The following is a 22,290-nucleotide window of genomic DNA, read 5'->3' on the forward strand; positions in this document are numbered from 1 at the left end:
CCGTGTGATCGCGGCTATTGTTTCTCCTATTCGGCTGGGGTCATTTTGTAAACCACAGTAAAATTTGTAATCAGTTCATTTCTATATTTGCCGGGTATGTTATGGTTTGCTTTATCACGATTTTTAAAAAATAATTTACAGGGCAGAAAGGTCAACTTTTAAGCTCGGCACAAAGGAGAAATCACGTATCTCTTTAGCCTAAGGTTATTTCTATATAGAAAGGCATTGCAACCGATACTAATCCTCAACAGCCAATTGTTTATGGGAACTTTTAAATAGCGTATGTCGAATAACACAAGGCATTTCTGTGATATTTTGCATTTAGAATATAGCGCCATTCTCGCCAGAGATTATTAGCAACAACCTGAAATAAAATCCAAGCCAGTTTACGAGCGCCTGTGGTTTGTGATATGTATAGGAAATATTATCTATAATAATACCACCAATAACACACGTTTCCTTGTTTCAACTTGAAACTAATTTCTAGCGTCATTATTCTGATGGAATGCTTCAGCCGACTTTCTTATGAATTTCGTTATTTCTTTTGGGCCACCACCTTAACAAACTCGCACCGGCGACAATTTCGAAGCAGACCCTTTCAATCTAGATAAAACCAATTAAACAACTCAAGCCCATTCCGGAATGTCGAACTACAAATCACGCAAATAGGACAAAAAGAATTCCGCGAATTCTGCGCAACCACAGCACGTTTTCGTAGAAATACAATGCCACGTGTTTAGCGCTGCAACAAACATAATTTCTAAATGGAATTCGCTATTTCCTCACAGCAAACTCACGATTCACACCCAGAAAAAATATAACCGATTAAGTCTACATACATCATGTGCATTGGGTTTGAATATTTTTTTTCGAAGATAGCCCAAACAAAATACAAACAGTGGCAATGGAATAGTTGAGGCAATAATTTACTGAAGAGAGAGAGAGGCTCAATGGTTGAGTGGTTTAAGCCGCTGGTCACTGGTTTCTGGTCTCGTCAATCCAGGGTTTATGGGTTCAAACTCTGGCAGCGACAGAGTTTCTTAGTCGAAGGTTCTTGTCTGGTCTCTCCTCCATTGGGAAAAAGGAACAATCGAACCTGCTGCGCGGCGCTTAGCGGGTTGAGGGTGTTAAAAAAGAAATAATAATTTACTGAATGACGTCTTTTTTTTCTTACTATACTTAACTATGTTTTTGACGAAATCGAAGTAAATTCAAAAATTGCTTCAAACGCGCCTGACAAAATCGACGGTGGGCCAAATAAATTGACAAAATGTTTTAGATGGTAGGCCTGTGAGCCTTTCCAATGGTTTTTCGAAATTTTCTATTTCAATCCCATTCGCGATAAATCGGCAACAACAATAGACACGGACCACAAAAATCTTCACGCCCAGACCGACGATTAAATGTAGTCCAATGCCAGAAAAAAGTTAATTTCACACTTTTCGGAAAAGTGGAGAGGACTGACGGATATATATATATATATATATACACATATATATATATATATATATATATATATATATATATATATATATATATATATATATATATATATATATATATATATATATATATATATATCTCTGCGTCAATCGAAATCGCTCTATCCACCTTGTCGTAGATGGACTCATCCAATCAACGCTTGTCAGAGACGGCAATAAAATGACGGCGTTTGCTTCCAACTAGACACTAACGACAAACTGATGAGAACTGTCAACACAGGTAGGAACTCGGGTTTTTTCTGTTTCCGTTTTTGTTTGTTCGGAGCCATGGTGGCCCGCGAAACGCAATACCATTATTTAGGTTTTTTCTGTGCATTCAATTATGAAGTTCTTTTAACTTTCATAAAGTTTTGATAAATCTGCATTCGCGGTTAGATTACAATTTTCACTGATCGGCCTAAAAACATCTATCATCAACAATTTAGGAAATCCAATTCTACGATTCTAAATATTACGAGCGAGTTTTTTTTCTTAAGTATCCCGTGCAAGAAATCAGCGTTCGTAAATCGTGAATCTTCGCATATGGCGCAAAATTGAAGAAACAATTACGGAAGATGTCCATATACAAAAGAGGTCGATATTCTCAACGGATCAACGAAGCTCTTGATTTTTAGTTAGGCTTCGTAATTTTTGAAAATTTGAAAATCAGGAAGTGTCGACAACTTTGAAGATAGAAGAGCTCATTTAATTCGGATCATTTTTTGGGACCGACAAAATTCGCCCGGTCTACGGGAAATCCCGAAGTCATTTTTCTTATATATCAATGAACAAATATGGACTGCTAACAATGTCCAGATTAGAGCAAAATCCGGTTTAAGCCTAAGCCGATCCAGATTAAACTGGTTTCACTGTAGAATCGGGTATTTTTCAGTGAAGTGAAATGTGATTCAAAATTCATTAGGAACTATCTGTAGTAAAAAATATTGTTAGGAATTACGATTAAAGAATGATACCTTGTTTCTCACAATCAAACGGGTCATTTCGTAAACTACAATTAACTTTTATAATCAGTTCTTTCCTATAGCTGCCAGGTCTGTTATGGTTAGCATTGTGATTTAAAAGAAAATTAATGTACAGGGTAGATAGGCGACCGGCTGGCTCGACTTTTAGGCTCCACAGAATTAAGATACAAGTTATCAAATTTTTAGCCTCATAATCAGCAGTTCATTTCCATTTCTCACCAAGATAAATACTAAGATCTTGGCACCAGTGCTTGTCGCAAGAAGCCTTCTAAAGGCGGCAAGTAGTGGGTTGCCAGTGCGTGTAAGATAGTGGTTCAGAAATTAGCCGAGTGGCAGACAAATGCAGTCGTCTTTGAACTATCCGGTCTCTGTAGTGCGAAATATACATGACTCTCACAATATGCCGAATAATTCGGGACTAGATCTTAGCTGAAATAACACTATTCGCGTACAACATCGCGAATGCCCTCATATTCTGTTCATCGCTCTGTAAAACATATTGGTGTACGAATCAGGTTTTCACAAAAAAGGTTTTCCAACGATTCGCGCGGTTTAATTATGCAGATATTTCTTTCATAAAGAAACGAAAACCGATATTTGATACCTTCGTACGGAGACAGTTGTCGACCACTAGATAAGTAGAGAGCTGTCCAGAATAGAAATTAGTATTGCGTATATTGGGAAAAGACTGGTGTCAACTGGGTACCTGCAGTGTTACTGTGGCAATCAAGGATTCAACGTATGGCAGGTGGATGAGGATCCACCGGGTTCGCTAGTAGATAGTTGGTCTTCTGCGTTCGATTTCTTCTACATTTCAATTAAAACTGAACAAACTTTTCTCTTAAATAGATCAATCATCGAGGAAAACTATACGGATATCCGAATGATATAATGAATTTTATGTATATTTTGTTGGTACTGTGATTATATAAGGATTCGGGAGCCTAAAAATCCCGTTCTGAGTTGACAACGGTCGACGTGTTGGGATAGCTGGTTTTGGGATAGCGTGTATCCCATTGAATACATCGCACTGCGGCGCGGGGGTGTTCATCCCACTTTCTCGCGTGTATAATCGCTCGCTCAGAAAATGACAATGACTTTTACCAGAATTTAATGAAACGGAACTAAAATCTGAATTCGACGACAAACTAATAATCGGATGACATTTCAGCGAGCGCTCGCTCCGGCGCGCCAAAAAAGATTTCCACGGCTTCGCGCGTTCGCCGCTTGATGGAATTTATAAATCTTTCATTACGCCGACGGTATTTTACGTAGACGCCCAGAAACGTTAGTCGAAACGATAAATGTCGACGTTAAAAACTGAAAGGTGAATTCGCAAATTGACTTCGGATTGGTATTCAGGAAAAAGTGAAGCAATTACGGTGAAGAAACTAATCAATACATGAATGAAACAGATTTTCAAGAATATATAAAATAACGCTGATCAAACTAACACTATGAGCAACTAAAGAATGACAAAGGCTAGAAAAAAAAGATACTTCGTTTCTCATTTCTGCTGAGATTAAACGTTGACCCGGCTGGCCACCTATATACAGTTGAACATCGTTAATATGATTATGTTAAAGACGAAACCGCGTTTATTATGATGATTTCCAGCATGTCCAAGCTAACATATTTAATCAATCAGGATTTGGGTGATACGAAACCCGTTTACATTTTACAATGACAATTTCATTTTTGCCCACCAGACTCATATTAACGAGGTTCCACTGTACATAAATTTTTTTCGAAAATCATGATCAAGCTAACCATAACAGACCCGGCAGCTATAGCAATGAACTGATTAGAAATTTCTATTGCAGTTTACAAAATGACCCAGCCGATTAGGAAAAACAACTTAGGCGTATCACTTTTTTAGCCTAAACTCAGAAGAAATTCAGTTGGTGTATAAAACAGTGAACCACTCTAGACATAGAAAAGGTCGCGGTGGTCACAAAAGAAGATTTATTGTTTAGTTTGGGGCTGAATTGGCTTCGAATCTTGGAGCGATGATTATCGCGCATGATAGCCATCATTCCTGAATCATCATCGATTGTCTAAACTATCGCGGAGATCCTCCTCGACCGGGCGCGGCGTTCCTAGCTCCGGTTGATACTAAGTGATAATCATTTACGCGGAAGATCACTGACTTAATCAATTGATGAACGCTAATCAGTTTTCTCGAAATGGCTTCCTATATTATCAAGCGGCGGGCGATTAATGAAATCAGATTCAGAGAGAAGATACTCCGACTAGATGGTTGACCGATAATAACATGTAATACCATCTCCAGGGCAGAAGTTCACCGCGGCGCACACCCATGCGACAGACTACATTGTATATACGGATGTTTTCAGCTTTTAGCATACTAAGTGATCAACCCATGGACTTATAAATAAAAACTAGAAGGACAACGCTCTCCATATCATTCATCTCCATATCATTCATTGGATCAAAGGCCCCGCTGTTAATAGCCATTCCCGCTGTATTCGCAAGTGCACGCTTTAGTGTTCACGCTCAACGCAAGCTTCTCTCCCTGCTGACCATTTTGGCAGTGGGAAGATCTGACACCGACGAGCTGGCAACACTGCGGAGGGGGCTCATCACGGGCATTTTCCCTCCAAGGGTTTGGGGGTTGGACAGAGACCTATTTGAATATTTTCCAAAGAGTATTTTGACCAGAAGGGAGAAGAGACGCACGTTATATTCTATATTTGGACCGTTCCCGATCATAACCATTGATAAAACACTATATCCGCGTTGTGACGATAACATAACACGAGAATCCCCACGATAAAGATGAAAAAAGAAGTCTGAAAATGTTTCCTGGAGCTAGTGTAGTTAATTCAACGTTGCGACTATAAACTAATATCAGTATCAGTATCAGCATATAAGTGAGTGACCGCTCTGCGATCTTGCACTGGTTAGCTGTACATAGTCCGTTATCTGCGTCGTAGTGCGCTGCTAAAAGGGGATAGACTAGTTTTCAGTTCATTTTGCTTTATAATTAAATTTCAGTTTGTAATTTGTCCATTGCTTGTCGAGTTTTTTCTTGAATAGGTCTAGTGATTCGCATGATACAACATCATCAGGTAGAGAATTCCAGACATTCACTATTCGATTGCTGAAGGAGTTCGCTCGTATAGATTTTTTGCTTCTACGTTTCTCCAGTTTTAGAGAGTGCCCTCGTGTTTCTCTTGGTCTAGGGTCTAGATGGACGATGGAGCTTGCGCGATTTATTTTATGGAGATACTTGTAGGTTTCGATCATATCTCCATGCAGTCTTCTATAAGATAGGCTGGGGAGATTTAGTACTTGTAATCGTTGTTCATATGGAAGATGTCTAATATTTCTAATCATCTTCGTAGCTCTCCTCTGGATACTTTCGAGTTTGTCAATCTCGGCGATAGAGTTTGGCGCCCAAACACACACTCCGTATTCTAGTATAGGACGCACTAGTGATTTATACAGTAGCAGAAAAGCACGAGTGTCTTGGAAGTGCATCGTTCTTTTTATCGTGTAGAGTACTCTGTTAGCTTTGTTAGCAGAATCGGTTATATGGGTTTTCAAGTTAATTCTATCATCTTTAATCACTCCGAGGTCTTTTTCGGTGGTACTTCTTTTTATAGGTACACCACTCAAGCTGTAGTTGAAAGGATTCGTTTCGGGTCCAATTCTGAGCCTGTTTGCCTTTTCTGGGTGGAAACTTAGGTCCCATGTGTTCGACCAAATTGTTACGTTTAGAACACTTTCCTGCAGTTTTTCACAATCGTTTCTTGATCTGATGATGTTATACAACTTCGTGTCGTCAGCAAAGAGCTTTGTAGGGACACTTGTTACCCCTGGAAGGTCGTTTATGTATATAGTGAATAGTGTAGGTCCCAATACACTACCTTGCGGTACACCACTTTTGATCTCTCTCCACGATGAACATCTGTTATTTACCCGAACGCATTGCTTTCTGTCTTTAAGAAAATTTTCAATCCATCGACCGATGATGCCTGTTATAACAATGTGCTTTATCTTTAAGTTTAATCTATGGTGGGCAATTGTATCGAATGCTTTTTGAAAATCAAGGTATATACAATCGATTGCATATCCATTATCCAGTGCTTCAGTCCAATCGTCAAGTGAATCTAACAGATTTGTGGCGGTAGACCTTCCCGACCTGAATCCATGTTGGTCGTTTGATAACAATTTATTTTCTTCCAGATGTTTCGTCACAGCGTCTCTAATTAGCGTCTCCATAAGCTTGGATGCGAGGGAAGTTAAACTTACGGGTCTGTAATTTTCAGCTTTATGTTTATCTCCCTTTTTGAACAACGGGGTAACACACCCGAGTTTCCAGTCTTTTGGTATTTCACCACTTAGCAACGACTTGTTGAAAATGACTGTAAGAGGTACATAAAGGTTTTCTCTAGCTTCAAAGAGTACTCTGAGGTGGAGTCGATCTGGACCTGGAGATTTGTTGACCTTGATTTTCTCTAATAATTTTAAAACTTTGTCTTCTTTGATTTCTATATTTTCTAGTTTTGGGCGCTCTGGCACATCATGTAAAACAGGAATATTCTGCAAGTCTTCGTTAACGAATACGGATGCGAAATAGTCGGCAAAAACTTCCGCTTTTATGTCATCGGAATCAGTAAGGGTGTTTTGGTCTAAGGATGTGTATAGAGGCGGTATATCTTGCTTATTTGTTAGTTTACTATTTGCATATTGCCAAAAAGCCTTTGGATTAGTTTTGGCTGTTTCGGCTATGTTCTTTTCCAAGTTCCTCTTAGCTTTCCTTAGATCTCTTCTGGTTTTATTTCTGACGGTGACATATTGAGCATAATCTTGGTCACATTTCGTTTTTAAATATTTCCTCCATGACTTCTTCTTTTCTTTCACTGATTTCAAAGTATCCGGGGTCATCCAGAGTGGCCTAGGTTTGCTTTCGCCACTATATTTTGAAGTAGGAATAGACTTTTCCCCTGCCTCTTTTATTATTGATTTGAAGTGCTCCCAACTTTGCTACATTCAGGTGTTCCCCATTCAATTTCACCATAGTTGAAGTCTCCGAAAAATACCATTTCTGCATTTTGTTGTGAAATTTCATCTAGCATTTTCAGAAGTTTATTGTTATTTTCGTCGTTTGAGTTTGGGCTCCTATATATACATCCTACATGTAGTTTTCTGTCATTTTCTAGGTTAACCGAAGCCCAAACATTTTCGGAGAACTTTGTCTTCAGCTGAAAGGGTACTGGGGAAAGCACACTTTTTATGTACAGGCATATTCCCCTGCTATCTGCCTCTGACTCGAGATTGCTGAAACAGTCATAGCCCCTGATATTTGGTGGCTTGTTTCGTGTAGTACTTCTCGGGTTTTTAGCCTTCACTTCACTGATCCCAATTATGTGAGGCGAGTACTAATTTACCATAAGCTCCAGTTCGTCTATTTTATTAGGCAATTGATCGGCATTAGTCATTAAACAAGTTAATTTCTCCAGTTGAATTTGTCGACTGGCGTTTTGAGAGTTCCGTTCGATTACTTGGAATCTATTATCTCGAATTTTATGAATTTTTTCAGTTTTCGTTTCATGCGTTTTTTGATCGTCCTGATTTTTGTAAATTTTTCTGGTGTTTTCTGGGATGCAAACTTTGATTGGCTGTTGGTCTACATCCCTTTTATCGAAAGCTGTTATCTCTCCTGTTGTTGGCTCGTTGTTCAACTATTCGGTAATTTCTGATTGTCAAGTTTTTCTCCCCATTTTGCTGTCTTCTTTCGAGTTCGTCACGTAGTTTCTTGTACTTTTTCATTTCAAGTTTTGATTTATTTTCGCTCATTCTGATATTTCCTAAAGTATCCCTATTGTATCGAAGTTTGTTGAGATAGTGATCTAAGCATGAATAATAGAATACCAAGTTACAACAGAAAATTGTGAAATACATATATAATATATACAATCCAGAACAATTCTTTGTATACCTCGGTATATTGTTCTGGATTGCAAAAACATTTCATAATTTTCTGTTTGTAACTCAGTAATACTGAAGATGACGATTAGTATATAGACGATTGGTTTAAAGTCGAAGCGTCGGATGAACTACCAGCTCAAGGAAACATTTCCGGACTTTATTTTTTCCTCTTCATCGCGGCATTCTCGTTATATCACCCGATGATTGTTAAGATATCGTCAGACAGTTCCTTTTATGTCTCCGTCGGACATTTCCAAGGACTCTAATCCAGCAAGGATTGGGTAAGTGTCTTACGACTCATTTATAAAACAAACCCGACAAACCGTTTCATCTAAATTTCCGTTTGATTCGAGAAAACGCCGCATACAGCTTTAGTTGTCACTCGTCGTCAAAACTGACTGTTCCGATAACGCGGGTATCATCGGCAGCGGCGACGATAGTAAAACAAGACATAAAGCTCGTAATAGATTCGTTTTAGTAACTGACGTGAAGCGATGTGTAATTTAGAGAACATTTCGTATCGATGATCTCAGTCGATGATAAGTCAGTTCGGAATATTATCCCGGCAACCCCGGTGTTCGGTCACAAAACGAAAACAGTGTTCTAATTATAGCCGTAAGAGCTAGAATCCGAAATAAGTCTGGTTCTGACATCATGGAGAGTAGAATACAATATGAACTATAGCAGCAGTAAAAAAACTTACGATTAGTAAGATTAATAATCGTTATTAAATCAATCGCGAGGTGAACTTATTCTAACACAAAATCCGAACTAACCCCGCGAACTGTTGCCAAGTAAGATGACACTTGAAGCCTGTTGCATACTAGGTGACTTCTCGGTGATAGCAAGCAACAACTTCGCTGTGATAATGTCTAGTGCGTGCCTGTTGGCTACATTTGTCGGGGCAACATGGATCGCCCCGTATCTAGCATGCTAGATATTCAGCCACAAGATCAGCTGCATCTCAGTCAGTCGCCTAGAGCTCGGCGCTACTAAAAATCTATCTAATCCCATAACAAACAGCAAATCCGAAACCGAGATGAAAACCATGCACGTTTCACAAAATGGCAACCCCCCTGAAGTGGCACCAACAACTAGTTGCAAAGCTATGCGATCGGCCACAATAATGGGTACCAGCAATGCTTCTGCGGTGAGCATAATTCCAACATTAACTGTCAGGTTCGCAAGTGTACAGTCCGACTTCAACGCTAGATTTCTTCTCAAACTCAATTAAAATCTAACAATAATTTCTCAAATTCTATGCACGATGTATGAAGATCGTGCCACAAATAAACTCCAAACACTTATCCAAATTCATTTCGATGCTTGATTTGCCTAATTTTTGGATTGGAAGGCCAAAAATTGAGATCATAGTTAACTGGAAATGAATTAATTTTGATTGAGTTCGTCCGTGTTATCTCAGTGGCGCCATCTGATGGGATAGCTGGTGTGCCGGTACCCCATTGTCATGTATGCAGTTGCAGGCAACCAGACTGCGATTGTTGGCGACTTAAACAAAAGTTCAAGATGATTGGAAATCTATCCGTTCGCGACTAAAAATTATCTATGTGCACCAGGCTTTAGATGACTTCTGAACTATTTTCAGATACGAGCTCGCGTAAGATCTATGATAAATATCATATACCCTTTCCTTAATAGAAATTTCCTTCAAAGAAAAATTACGCGGCAAATGATTAGATGAGCCGTTATTGCGGAGGTGGTACAATAACGACGAGCTGTGATGGATAATGCGAGGGAGGAATAAAAGGTTCGAACAGGTGATAAGTGATCACACCTCCAGTGATCACACCTCCGTCACCTGGCGATTAGTGATCACACACACACACACACATCTCCCGTCAGATTCAATAATCACTTGTCGAGTATCGGACAGCCGCGGACAAAAAGGAAGTTCTCAAGAACGGCCAGTGATGGCATGAATGGAGATAATGCACTTATAATCTCATCAGTATTCGAAACCACGGCTTCGATACGCTATATTTATACCCGGTCATATATGTATATATATTTGAACTAACCTCTCATGACCTGTCCGTCAAATCAGCTTATTATCTGTCAAGCTGGGAGCGTGTCGAAAATAACACACCAAATGAAGTACATCGACAGGTTGATGTGACTAGATTGATAACTCAGCGTTTCATGTCTCTCTAGTCTAACTGAATTTTCGGTACATAAAGATTAATATGGTTGTAAAAATCTATGATGATTTAAGACAATAGTCAGTACTCCAATTGCTTACTTTGATGTTACTCATTAAATGTATATAAAATGCCTCATGAAAAATAAATTATGTCATTAAATTGAAAGCTTAATGTCGCTATCGAAATTGCCAGTAATTCGTTTTATCTCTGATGCTTATGAATTTTTCCTGGCCCTTTATTCCTTGGCCATTTTTCCTAAAACATTTACAAGCATAGACTTAGTTATCCTGTCAGAATGGTTATCATGTATATATTGAGGATGTAGGTAATAATCTGCCGGTAAAAATCCCCCAATTTCAGTTTTCTATCGAAAATAAAAAGTATATAACCTAAGTGAAAATAGATAAATACTTTTCACAACAATACTTAGGAATACATAAGGACATAGATATCGCTTTTAAACTACATTTCTTCCATAGAAATTTTCAAAACTATGATTATGTCATTTTCTATGCATGTAGTACAAACATTGCTCAAAGAATAATGCCATTTCTTATGGACGTAGCCAAAAATTCTATGAATTTTTGTCGTAGCTTGATAAAATAGGGGATTTTTACCTGTTACCGTATATATTATACAAACGAAATAACAAAATCAGTTACCGCCGTTTCCTAATAACCCGGTAATGCACACATGAGAATAAGGTTAGACGTAATCAGCTTTTAATCAAAATACGATAATCTTTTTTTTTCAGAGAGATGTGGACCTCAAAAATCTTACTGACGATAGCTGTTTCATGTGTACTAATCATAGAAGACGCGCACGGGTTTTCTTTGATGAAACGTCTCGGATTATTCGGATGTAGCGGCTGGGCGGCGGGCTGCACGCATACCGTCAGCTCAAGTCACTCGAGCTCCGACCGCGGCGGTTCCAGTCCGGTCGACAGTAGCTGGTCGGAAAACCAACGATTTCAACCGCTTTACCCTTTTACCTCAGGTATATATTATGCGAAAAGCGAATCACAAACGACGTAAATAATCAATCCAAAAATGTCGGAGTACACAAAGTTGAAAAATCACGACGAAAGCTTCACGGTGATGTTGCAGATATCAGGAAAAACCTATATGGAGCGGTTAGAGCGTTCGACTCTGGGAAGCCAGGTCATGGGTTCGAACCCTGTATATTGCCGTAGTTTCCTCGGGCAAGAAACTTATCCTCATTGCCTCTCTCCACCCAGGAGTAAATGGGTACCTCGCCTGATAGATGACAAGTTCGTGTAATTTTGTAGTAAACACATGCTTTCATGTGATACTAAGATTTCATAAGGTGGGCCACCAAAATCATGACCTTTGGCCCCTCATCCAGCGTTACTTGGATATAAGTGAGCACTCGTATCTGTCACGTTCATACTCCAAATACTCGACAATTTCAAATAGGAAGATGTTGATTTCTGTATAGGATGACATCTTGGGTGTCTCGTTTATCATAAGCTATCGGTTTTGAATCGCACAATTAACTGTTTTTTTTTGTGAAGCAGATAAGAAATTAAAAAGCCAGGGTGGATTCGGGTGGCTTGAGGAGTGATAGGCAGAGTTAAGATCATAAGCAACTGTAATGTGTTAGAAAAATGTGTATGGAATCCTTACATTGCGCACGTGTTTTACATGTACGACACTAGTTGCTCATGTAGCCTCGTTTTGGTCTGATTCTAGGAAGATCATGGCGTCCAATATTCAGCGGAAAACGACGTTCATCTCGACTTTCTGAACAGGACCGACTATTCTACAAATTCTTTTATGAACTTCTATCGAAAGGTAAGCGATATCCAGCCCTTTTCCTACAAAGCGTCACAGTTATGTTGTCACTGTTTTCAGCCAGTATGTTTTAGGGCTTTAGTTCGTGTGTGAATGTATCTTACAAAGCACATTTCAGCTTACATCTCTTGGGATGAAAAATGATGCCCCCGAAAAAATCACCAAAATCTAGTTACACGCGTGCGGTGCAGAGAGGCAACTTTTTAAAGCTTTTCTTGAACGATAGCCGGAAATTGCTCGGTGTCGAACAAACAAATCGCTTATCTCCGTTAACGCAAGACTAAAATTGCTTAATGTTGGATTTGCTCCGAGATGCCCGATATCAAACATGTTTGATATCGGGCGATGGCAAATTGCTCGCCGCAGAAAAATTGCTCATCGATCGCTCGGAGTTACTATACGTGTATGTGCGATCGCAGGAGACAATAAGCAACTCATTAACCAGCCAATAAGTGAGCAAATAATTACCATGTGATACTTCCAAACTGACAACTTAAGAACAGAAGGATGTTCTTGAAATGATATGTGGGCTGAAAGGTCGTTTCTGTTCGGTAAATAAGTCTTGGTTTATTCAAAATTAGCGGTAAAATGACACGCTATCCTCCAATTACAGTTCTTTGACAATGTTACAGCTATTCCTGATGCCACTCTCTCCTCGCTGGCCGGTTCCTTATCCAAACCATCCTTGTATCATCTACCTGACTGGATTTGTCCTCTACGTGGCTAGGGAGTGCCGCTGCAGCGTTCATTTCTCCTGTTTGAAGGTCGCCATTTTGATTAGTCACATGATACAGATATTTGCCGGGAAAAATAATTGCTTCTCGTCTCCGGTGATGGCACGTGGGAGATCCAGACCGAGCAACCGATTGCTCAGAGCTGCTTGCATTTGCCGATCTCAGCAACGGGCACCAATGTCTTTACTTATTCGACATACTGGCCGACAAAAATATTTTTACGCCCAACAAACACTTCAGAATAACTATTTCCTGTCAAATTTAACACCCAGATTATCTCGCACCGGCCGGTTGCACAGTCATGACTTCTGTCATGACTTAATCTTAAGACTGGTCTTAAGTCGTTAGATCGGAAGCAAGTGAAGAAGTGAAGCAAGCATTGTCATTTTGAGCGAGCAAATTGGAGGTGTCAGATATAGAGTGGTCGGAAAGATATTTTCGGAACTAAATAACTCATCTTTATCAGCGGTGATTAGCGTTTCGAATCAGTCATGATAAATCCGGAGGCCAGCATTTAAAAGCATGGTTAGATAACCGGCGTAATGCGCTTAATGTTACAAAATATGTGTTCATAATATGAAAGTAGCCATCAAATACATAGCTTCCTCCAGGTGACAATCGGCTAAATATGATATATTCATTGACTTCGCCTCAGAATATTCTAATTCGGAATTTCATATTAATGCTTCACGTCACTACCAGAAAGACATCTCGATTGATGTTTAATCTTTGTAACTGGTAAATATCCCCCTGGCAAATCCCCCCTCCCTCGGTAAATATCCCACCAGATTTCCTATTTCCCAGTCCAATTTGTTTCACTATTCTTATGTTGAAAAACTTCGATACATTTCAAAAATTTCAAATTCCCTGTGGTTTATACCTACGGGATATCTACCGCAGGATTATTGTCTATGTTCGTAAATTTCAGATATGAAACTACGGAAAGAGGAGGAGGAGCCGACGGATGAACGAGCCGACTGGCTCGAGAACGTCCTTCGTACTCAACGACTTCGCAAATGAACAGCGAACGCAAAGGAGGATAGACAGCCGATTTTTTTTGGGCAGCGATGAAATATCGACAGACTTCAATTTTGACTCGAAATTTCTGGAAAATGAAAATTGTTATCGCGCTTTAAGTGTCTGAATAAGAATTCAAATGATTATATTTATCTAAATCGATCGATTGATTTCGAATGATTGATCAAAAAGTACATTGAAAATCTGCGCATTTATCGACGTTTTTATAAAAACAAAAATGACAAACGAAAATAAAGAAATCACGAATATATTGCGATGTAGAACTCATTTTATGTTCAAATTGATTTTCGCGCCAAAATCTCTACAGGTGCAGAGCTGGACTGCGTAGTGAATGACTCTCTGATTCCGAAAGTTGTTCTTGTTCTTAAAGATGAGATGTCTAGCGGGGTGAATCCAGGAGCAGACGCTGACAGGAGCACGAAGAAATCAAAAGGGCATATCTACTGAAAAAGGGTGGGTCAAGTATCGACGCGGCCAGAACTGGGGTCTGGAAAATTTTTCAATTTCAGCACATTTTCATACAATTTCAAGGCACTTTAGGGATAATTAAGAGATTATAAGCTAAATCGTGCGCTGGGGACGCTGTTTTATTAGTTGTGGGTGGAAAAGTGCCCTGAAAAATAACGCCATCATATTTTCAAACGGGCGTGGGGAAAATTGCGACCGGAGCACGCGCTCATCTGGATACACCCCTGTGATATCGACTATTTTTCGGAATGAAATTCAATGAACATGCCGGTTACTGTCTTGACGTACGCGCAAAAAAATAACGGGGCTTCTAAATCAGGTAACATCGCCATCGCAAAGGGCACAACATTGCAAACGACTTTCATTTTTGTTAATAGACAGATATTTCAAAACAGCGAAGGAAACGAGTGTCAAAATGTCACGATAAAACATTGTCAAACTTATTGAGTTTACTAAAATAGCATCACTTATTCAACATTGACCACATCCACAACAACGGATCTAGGAGGAAATCATTTTTCTGCCGATGAAGAAGAAGAACCAGTTTCAAGCATTGTAAGAATAACATAAACGGCCACCAACTTCTAGAAAGTGCTATCAGTAACAAATCGAATTTTTTTCAGTAACATTTCATCGAAATATGAAAGAAAATGTTCAAATTACAGTTATCAACAGTTAGACCCTCGGTATCATCTTTCATATTTCTGTACACATCAAACAAATCAAATCAGCATTTCTCCTACTAGTAAAACAAATACTGAAAATCAGGAAGGGAGTTGGCAGCTCTGAACATAATATATGGTAACCGGTTGGAGAGCAGTCATTTACTCCAAGCAAGAGAGTTCAAAACCTTGGCGGAAGTGGATAATTCGCAGATATGAGCCGCCGACCGCCGATTGTGTCCGCAAACAATTCGTGACAAAACGCAGATAGAGCCAATTGGAAATCAGGCGAAACTAAGGTAATCTAACCGATCGCGGAACACCCACTACGGCATCACGATGACACATTCATTAGTTCATTAATGTCTTACGTAATTACTAGTTTAGAAGTTTACTCTTTTGCGGGTAATGGGTTTGCCTTACGACTGCGTCAGACGTTGAAAACCGATGACAGATATCGGTAAGCCGCGTATCCAATTTCAATATTTCACCTAATTATAGTGGATTATTGTCACGCGACGAAAGATTTCAGATTTCACAGCGACGAGCACGAATCGAAAATGCCATTCTGAGACACCTTACAACGGACTCCTGTCGCTTGTTGTCATCACAGTTATAGTATAGACAGTATTAACTGGTTTATATATCCATTGTCATAGTAACATTGTTCTACGGTTCTAATCAATTATGTCAATTCAACCCCGCATTTTCCCCAATAGCAGAAGTGGGTTTGAGAAGTTCAAGACCCAATACCTACTACAAATAAGCAAACACTTTCTTGCGCTCTGCATTATGTTACTGACATATAAGAAGAAACCAAGAATTTTCAGCATTAATTTCAGCTATAAATTTTTGCATTTTAATCCATCTTTCGATAATTTCAAATAATAATTTTTCCAGGACCCGAGTTTTTCTCTAAGTTGGCTACAATAGTTCGGCATTTGAAGTATCTCTCATTGATTAAATACACTTGAAAAGGGATCGCCAAGACTGTAGCAAAACATAGGCGACAAATTCGAAACATGAAATAAGAATTCCGAATTCCTACGGTATTCATCGGCGTGCGGGCGCGCGCGAGAGAGACGTTTCATGTGATAATAGTGACGTTTCATATCGAATTGAAATAAATGGCCCAAGCCGTAATCATCATCGTCGTGGCGTAATAAAACATTCCTCGAGCGCTTTACAAAGAGAAGACACGCAAAACGCCGTTAAGCCGTTTTAAAAGCGCGTGGGAGGATAGATTATAGACGATGATTTCAAGACGAATACCATTGACGGAAAGCGCTCGAGATCAGACTCCGATCGCTCCGCCGTTTTACCCCGAACAAAAACTTCGCAATTTCGGGATCACAAGAATTCTGCGCACGTTTCATCGTGTAGTCAAAAGAGTCAATAAGATCGAATGAATGACGATAACTAATGTCGAGTTTATAGCCGCGATCACGCGAAGTGTTTTTGGCCCTGGCCGAATTCGACACGGAAAGACCCGTTCACCCGACGGCCAAAAGGGCTCTAACTTAAACCGTCGGTCCAGGTCTGAACCAAATTCTAACACGGGTCAAATTATTGCATATGAATTGCATCTGGTTCTGGAAGTGACTCACTTTGCTTTGTTTAAGCATTTTTCAGTATCAAGTGGTTTACTAGCATATGAACGCGCTCTCTAATAAGGCACCGGCCAAATTCTATACGGGCAAGATCCGTGCCGATTTTGGCCCGGATCAATCGTCTCCGTGCGATCGCGACTGTATACCAATCCATGCGCTGATAATTAAGGTAATAACAACGCAGTTAAGAAACGAAAGTCAACCCGACCTCATCTCGTCGGCAGGTATATCGTTATAAGCGGCTATCGTTGGTGTCATTGTTATTCAACAATTTTCCGCGACTGCGGCTCAGATCTATGTATAATCTTATTCATATTCGGCCGAAAACCCTCAAGGAAACGAAGTCATGCATCATCAACGTATACGCATCCGGTTGTCTATTCGCCAGCTTCCGACGCGCTATTTATATTTAAAGTAGAAATCGAGCGAGGAAAATCGGCGTTCGTCACAAATTGATACGTAACACAACCGGACCGACGGAAACGAAATACAGCTATACGAATATAGATTTAATGAACGCAATTGTCATCGTCACATCGCACGAAGAAACGTGCCCCAAAAATAGATACGAAATATCAAACCGATCGACGAAGCAACAGAATTAGATGTCGAATGTTTTTTTGAAAACGTTTCATCTGATAAACAGAGAGAGAGTTTAAAAACCCACAATGCCGTCGTCGCCACAAGGGAAGTGGCCCTTAGTGGCTCTAATTATATATCTAATTATATATATATATAATCCTGTTTTGGATTCAGAGTTTTGTACGAGATCAACAATTTTTTGCCAACCTCATTTCCTAAACGATGATTTTTCGGCGTAACAAAAACCCTGCAACTTCTTAGATTTCGAAGAAATAGATCAACATTAATCACTATAACTGCGCCAGTGGTGTGGACCAGTGCTTAGAGCGTTCGACTCTGGGAAGCCAGGTCGAGGTTCAAACCCCATAGTGTCCCGGGGCAAGACACTTATCCTCATTCCCTCTCTTCACCCATGATCAGATGGGTAGCCGGGCTGATAGGTTACTCCAGAGCACCCAGCAGCTGCTCAGACATCACTTCTCCCCAAAGAGAGATGACTCTGATAAATGGTTAGAGTTAGGCTGGGGGGAATAATGCCGATTTAATAGAAAGTGCCGTTGAATAAAATTTGTATCACAGTGAAAAGGGCGCTACAGAAAATAAGTGACTATGACAATCTTTGCATGCTCGCATCATGGATAATGATAATAATTCAGAACAAATTTTTTCATCAAAAAAAATCCGAAGAACCGATCATTACGAAGCGACGACGGCACTGAGATGTTCAATTTCGTTCTACCACCACAGTTTTTAACTGACAAGAATTACGAAATTTTTTCCTGGGCGAAACAACATCGCTAGGTAAGCCCCGCCGTGGAAAGGCTCACGTTTCATATTTCGGTAAGTCAACAATTTCTAGTAACAATTGATACATCCGGTTGATACGACATACATTTGAGTGCTTCATAAACACAGTAGGCTAATGGTTTCTGTGAAAATGGAGCCATTTCTAGCCGTCGCCTAAGAAAAGTGACGATGCAACCGAAACCACAGCAAATATTACTGACTGTCAGTCATGCGGACCGCATTTGTTGTTATGAATAATAGATCGCCCCATCCATTCAGTCGTTCAAAATGTTTTACGAAAATTTCAAATTTTGTCGAGATCCTATGAACGGAATTTCTTTAAAAGAATCTCGCACAAGTATCGTGTAAACAGAACTGATTTGAATGTTAATACTTTTACGACCTGGTAATTCAGTCAATAGTTTATCATCAAGCTCGATAACAGTGTCTACATTTCTAAGAAGCGATTTAAGCAATCGACTATAAGTTCGAACAATTATTGGAGCCCTGTTAAAACCCCTTCAGTGCGGTGTATACTTTTTGCTAATAATTAGTTTTATCTCTATTGACAGATGGCAGCACCTGTCAAACATTGTGTTTTCTTAATTTTGTATATGATATTGTGCAATTAGCACCCGGTTAATAAAAATTGAATTGAATAGTGAAATATTAGTAATTATACACCGTGCCGCACTATAGCGGCATGCCCTTTATTCAACACACTTTCCGAGGAGAGAATTTTCTAACTTTTAAATTATCTCCAGCACTTAAGGATACTAATTAGTCAGCATTAAAAGGGTTAAACCGTTAGACCAACAAGAAGAGTACAGTGGAACCTCGTTGCTACGAACTTCAGGAAACCAGAAAATCTGTTCATTATAATCAATCAATAGTTCGTTATATCCAGTATGAAAGTAATTGATATTGTTATATTTGGGGACGAAATTCTAGGTTTGTAATAAGCGAAAAATTGTTAAATCGAAAGTCTTTAAAACGAGGTTCCACTGTATTTTGACAAACCAGTCAGTAAACTATGCAATATGCAATACCAACTGAAACTGATTGTCAGAGATGTAAGTGGCCAAAGGAAAAAAAGGCAAATAGTTGATATCCCAAAAAAATGGCAAATTTTTCAAATTTTAAGTGTTCTCAGATGCAATTTCACAATTTTTTTCTTTAACCAGGAAAATGAAAAAAAAAAAAAAAAACGGAAATCCATCAAAAAACGGAAGTCTTACATCTCTGGATTGTTACGAGTGAATTGCCTGTGAAAAACGAAAAACTAAATTTCCTTACCATTCATTTCTCGGATCGCTCGAACGAAATCATTCGGATCGCGGAAACTGACGAAACCGTAGCCTCTAGTTTTGTTCGATCGTTTATCGCGGATGACTTTCGCTTTTTGGAACGACGGGTACCGCGAGAATGCTCTGATCAACGTCTCGTCGGTCACCTCGTTACCGAGGTCACCGCAAAATACGCGAAAATCATCTGAAATTATCAATTGTAAAATTGTCGTCACTGAAAAATTCTATCGCTAATCGCGCGCGTTCTTCATAGAATGACCCTCACCCGGATTCCATTCGGTTAAAGATTCGTCTTCCCACTTGGTTCCGGCGGCGTAGCGGATATATTTTCGTTTTTTCTTATCTTTGCTCGTTCCAGGTTTATTCGGGTCGTCGTCGACTTCTCCGCCGGCTTCGACTAGCTCCATCATATCGGACGACGCGTCATCCGCCATTTGATGCTGATGAGGCTGAAACGAAAGAAATAACTCGCAATCAATCTAGGAACATACAAACATGTGACAGAATTAGTAAAGTCGCATAGACACCACATTATTAGGACGATTCGTAGCTACAAATCGACACCAGATGCAATGCCGTCCTTGATCAATATCTACAATTCCTGATTTCTACCAAAAATGTGTGGTCAAGTAAAATGGTTTGTCTCAAAGTTTGACAGCCAAAATCAGGCTTGAATTTGAAGGAGCCTCAAGCTACAGAATTCACACAAAAAAAACCTTTTTTGGCACAAAAAAAGGTCAAAGGATGTTCGATTATCCTGATTTTTCTAATGATGAACATACATCACATACATATGAAACATGAATAATAATAGATCAAGGTGTCTTCAAAATTTCCCTAGAAAAATGTGCAAACAGTTCTGATTTTAGTAAACAACAATGGCCACCAGCCAGCCATATTGATTCTAATTGGGCTAGTTTTGCGGATGTATTAAATGTATAAGCCAAAACAATCTAAAAATGAAGCATCTCTGAAACCTTCCCAAATAACTGGATTCCATCTATGTCTACTCGACTTAAATCCCAAGTGAGCTAAAAATAATAAGATGATAGCACACAATTTCTTCAACAAATGAAACCAAATCTATCATAGTTGATTGAAGCATGGACTCAAACATGCAAGAGTAGTACCTAACTGAAGATTCATTAATTCTACTGAATAACAATTGCATAACTTATGTAATGATTGCAATGTTATTACACCTTAATTGGCTGAACATAAATACAATGTCCAAGAACATAAATACAATGTCCAAGAACAATGACAAAGTAAGGCTACCTAAATCTTTCATATGATGTGTGGTCTGGTGTATTTCTATATATCGACAGGGGCTGGTTGAAGTCCCCTAACGAGTCGTTAATTAAACATTCCTTTAACAAATCATTAGATCAATTGCTCAAAGACTGTTTAAGACTGAAACGACGGCTGAGCAACCGGCAAACAATGTTTTACATAATCAATCACACGGCCTATGCATGAAATCCGAAGGTTCAGGCCTACGAATCTTCAATCTCAGAATTCCCTGATTCCCATCTGGAAATGCTCAGATTCCCTGATTTCCCTGGGAGTTTGGAATCCTAAATTCCCTGATCCGCAGGAACGCTGTTACCGGGTACTTAACCGCCAGGAACGGTTCCCTAAGAGTACATACAGAACATTTTGCTGATTTTCAATCACTCCTCATCTAACCCGTGTGTAACAAAATTTCACCTCTCAAGGCTTATATATTTATTCCCTCCTTTATTAGCGATCTTACGCCTTTACTTTTCTCACGACTCTTTAGTCCCGAAATTGTTCCCGGTGGTAAATAGTGCCACCACCGTATTCATCTCTCCTTTTTACACACAAAATAACTATCGTAAACTATAATGTACGGTACCGTTCAAAAAAGGACCATATTATCTTGACTCAGTGAAAGTATCTACGAATGTCATCGTCTTTAGGCGACACGAGCTGTAGTTTGTTAGATGAACCGATCTCGCCGGTTTGTTTATTTCCAGTCCGGCCACATGGTCCGCTCGATAAGCGGGAGAGTTAAAGTTTCTACGCCGACGTCTTGTTACTGTCACCATAACATATCACCTTAGTATCTAGTCACAGAATTAACGTTCTTAGATAACTATCATTATTACAAACCTAGAAGATGATTTTGGCACCTTCGTGTCTTAAAACTAATGAGTATTCGACGGTTAAACCGGCGATCTCGAACGCAGTCACGCATGACGACAGCCTTTCGGGACCTCATTTATCTTTATGAACCAACGATCTAACAAGAATTTCATACCATTAGAAAGTGCAAGTTCCAAGCTTTTTAACAGTATATTACATCGATAAGAAGACAGCGAAGCGGCTCGGAAGAATCCAAACAAGCACATCCATCGTGGCAGCCATTGTTGAGCGACCAGTGAAGCGACGCGGAGTGACGATGCAACACATCAGAGTCGGCAATATCAGAATATAACACGCACAGTTTTCTCTTTCAGTCAGTTACTCGGAGAACGTCTCTTGAAGATGTAAGTTGGTTCGGGGCAGCGCCGCCTGGCGGCGTTTCGGGTATTGTACCCGTTCGTCCCTGTTCCTTCTTTCCGAGTTTAAAATTAAGGGTCTTAGGCCCACAGAATCCCCATTATTGTAAATACTTTACTAGTCTCGAGCTTTGCTATTTGTTAAATACTTAGTTACGGCAAATTCATAGTATGATTTTC

General features: G+C 39.5%; 2 protein-coding genes across 2 annotated transcripts in view; one reads left to right on the forward strand and one right to left on the reverse strand.

The window, feature by feature from the left end:
- Positions 1 to 22,290, reverse strand: part of LOC141906839 (RNA-binding protein 42-like) — a 30,220-nt gene that overhangs the window by 2,985 nt on the left and 4,945 nt on the right. Inside the window, exons 5-6 of the mRNA XM_074796268.1 lie at positions 19,851 to 20,034; positions 19,575 to 19,769 (exon numbers count right to left, since the gene is read on the reverse strand). Of these exons, the coding sequence (XP_074652369.1) occupies positions 19,575 to 19,769; positions 19,851 to 20,034 (379 nt within the window). The remainder of the gene's footprint in view (positions 1 to 19,574; positions 19,770 to 19,850; positions 20,035 to 22,290) is intronic.
- LOC141907644 (uncharacterized) lies at positions 1,705 to 14,352 on the forward strand. Its single transcript, XM_074797359.1, has 4 exons — positions 1,705 to 1,722; positions 11,339 to 11,580; positions 12,297 to 12,398; positions 14,061 to 14,352. Exons 2-4 carry the CDS (start codon positions 11,343 to 11,345, stop codon positions 14,150 to 14,152), a joined length of 432 nt encoding a protein of 143 aa, XP_074653460.1. The 5' UTR covers positions 1,705 to 1,722; positions 11,339 to 11,342; the 3' UTR covers positions 14,153 to 14,352.

Source organism: Tubulanus polymorphus, chromosome 6 (assembly GCF_964204645.1).
Source record: "Tubulanus polymorphus chromosome 6, tnTubPoly1.2, whole genome shotgun sequence".
Classification (NCBI taxonomy): domain Eukaryota; kingdom Metazoa; phylum Nemertea; class Palaeonemertea; order Tubulaniformes; family Tubulanidae; genus Tubulanus; species Tubulanus polymorphus.

Bases quoted from the DNA above. Each gene is read 5' to 3' on its own strand.
- LOC141907644 (XM_074797359.1), top strand. From the start codon at position 11,343: ATGTGGACCTCAAAAATCTTACTGACGATAGCTGTTTCATGTGTACTA. The intron at 11,581-12,296 runs GTATATATTATG...GTCTGATTCTAG, and splicing joins GCTTTACCCTTTTACCTCAG to GAAGATCATGGCGTCCAATA. The intron at 12,399-14,060 runs GTAAGCGATATC...CGTAAATTTCAG, and splicing joins TTATGAACTTCTATCGAAAG to ATATGAAACTACGGAAAGAG.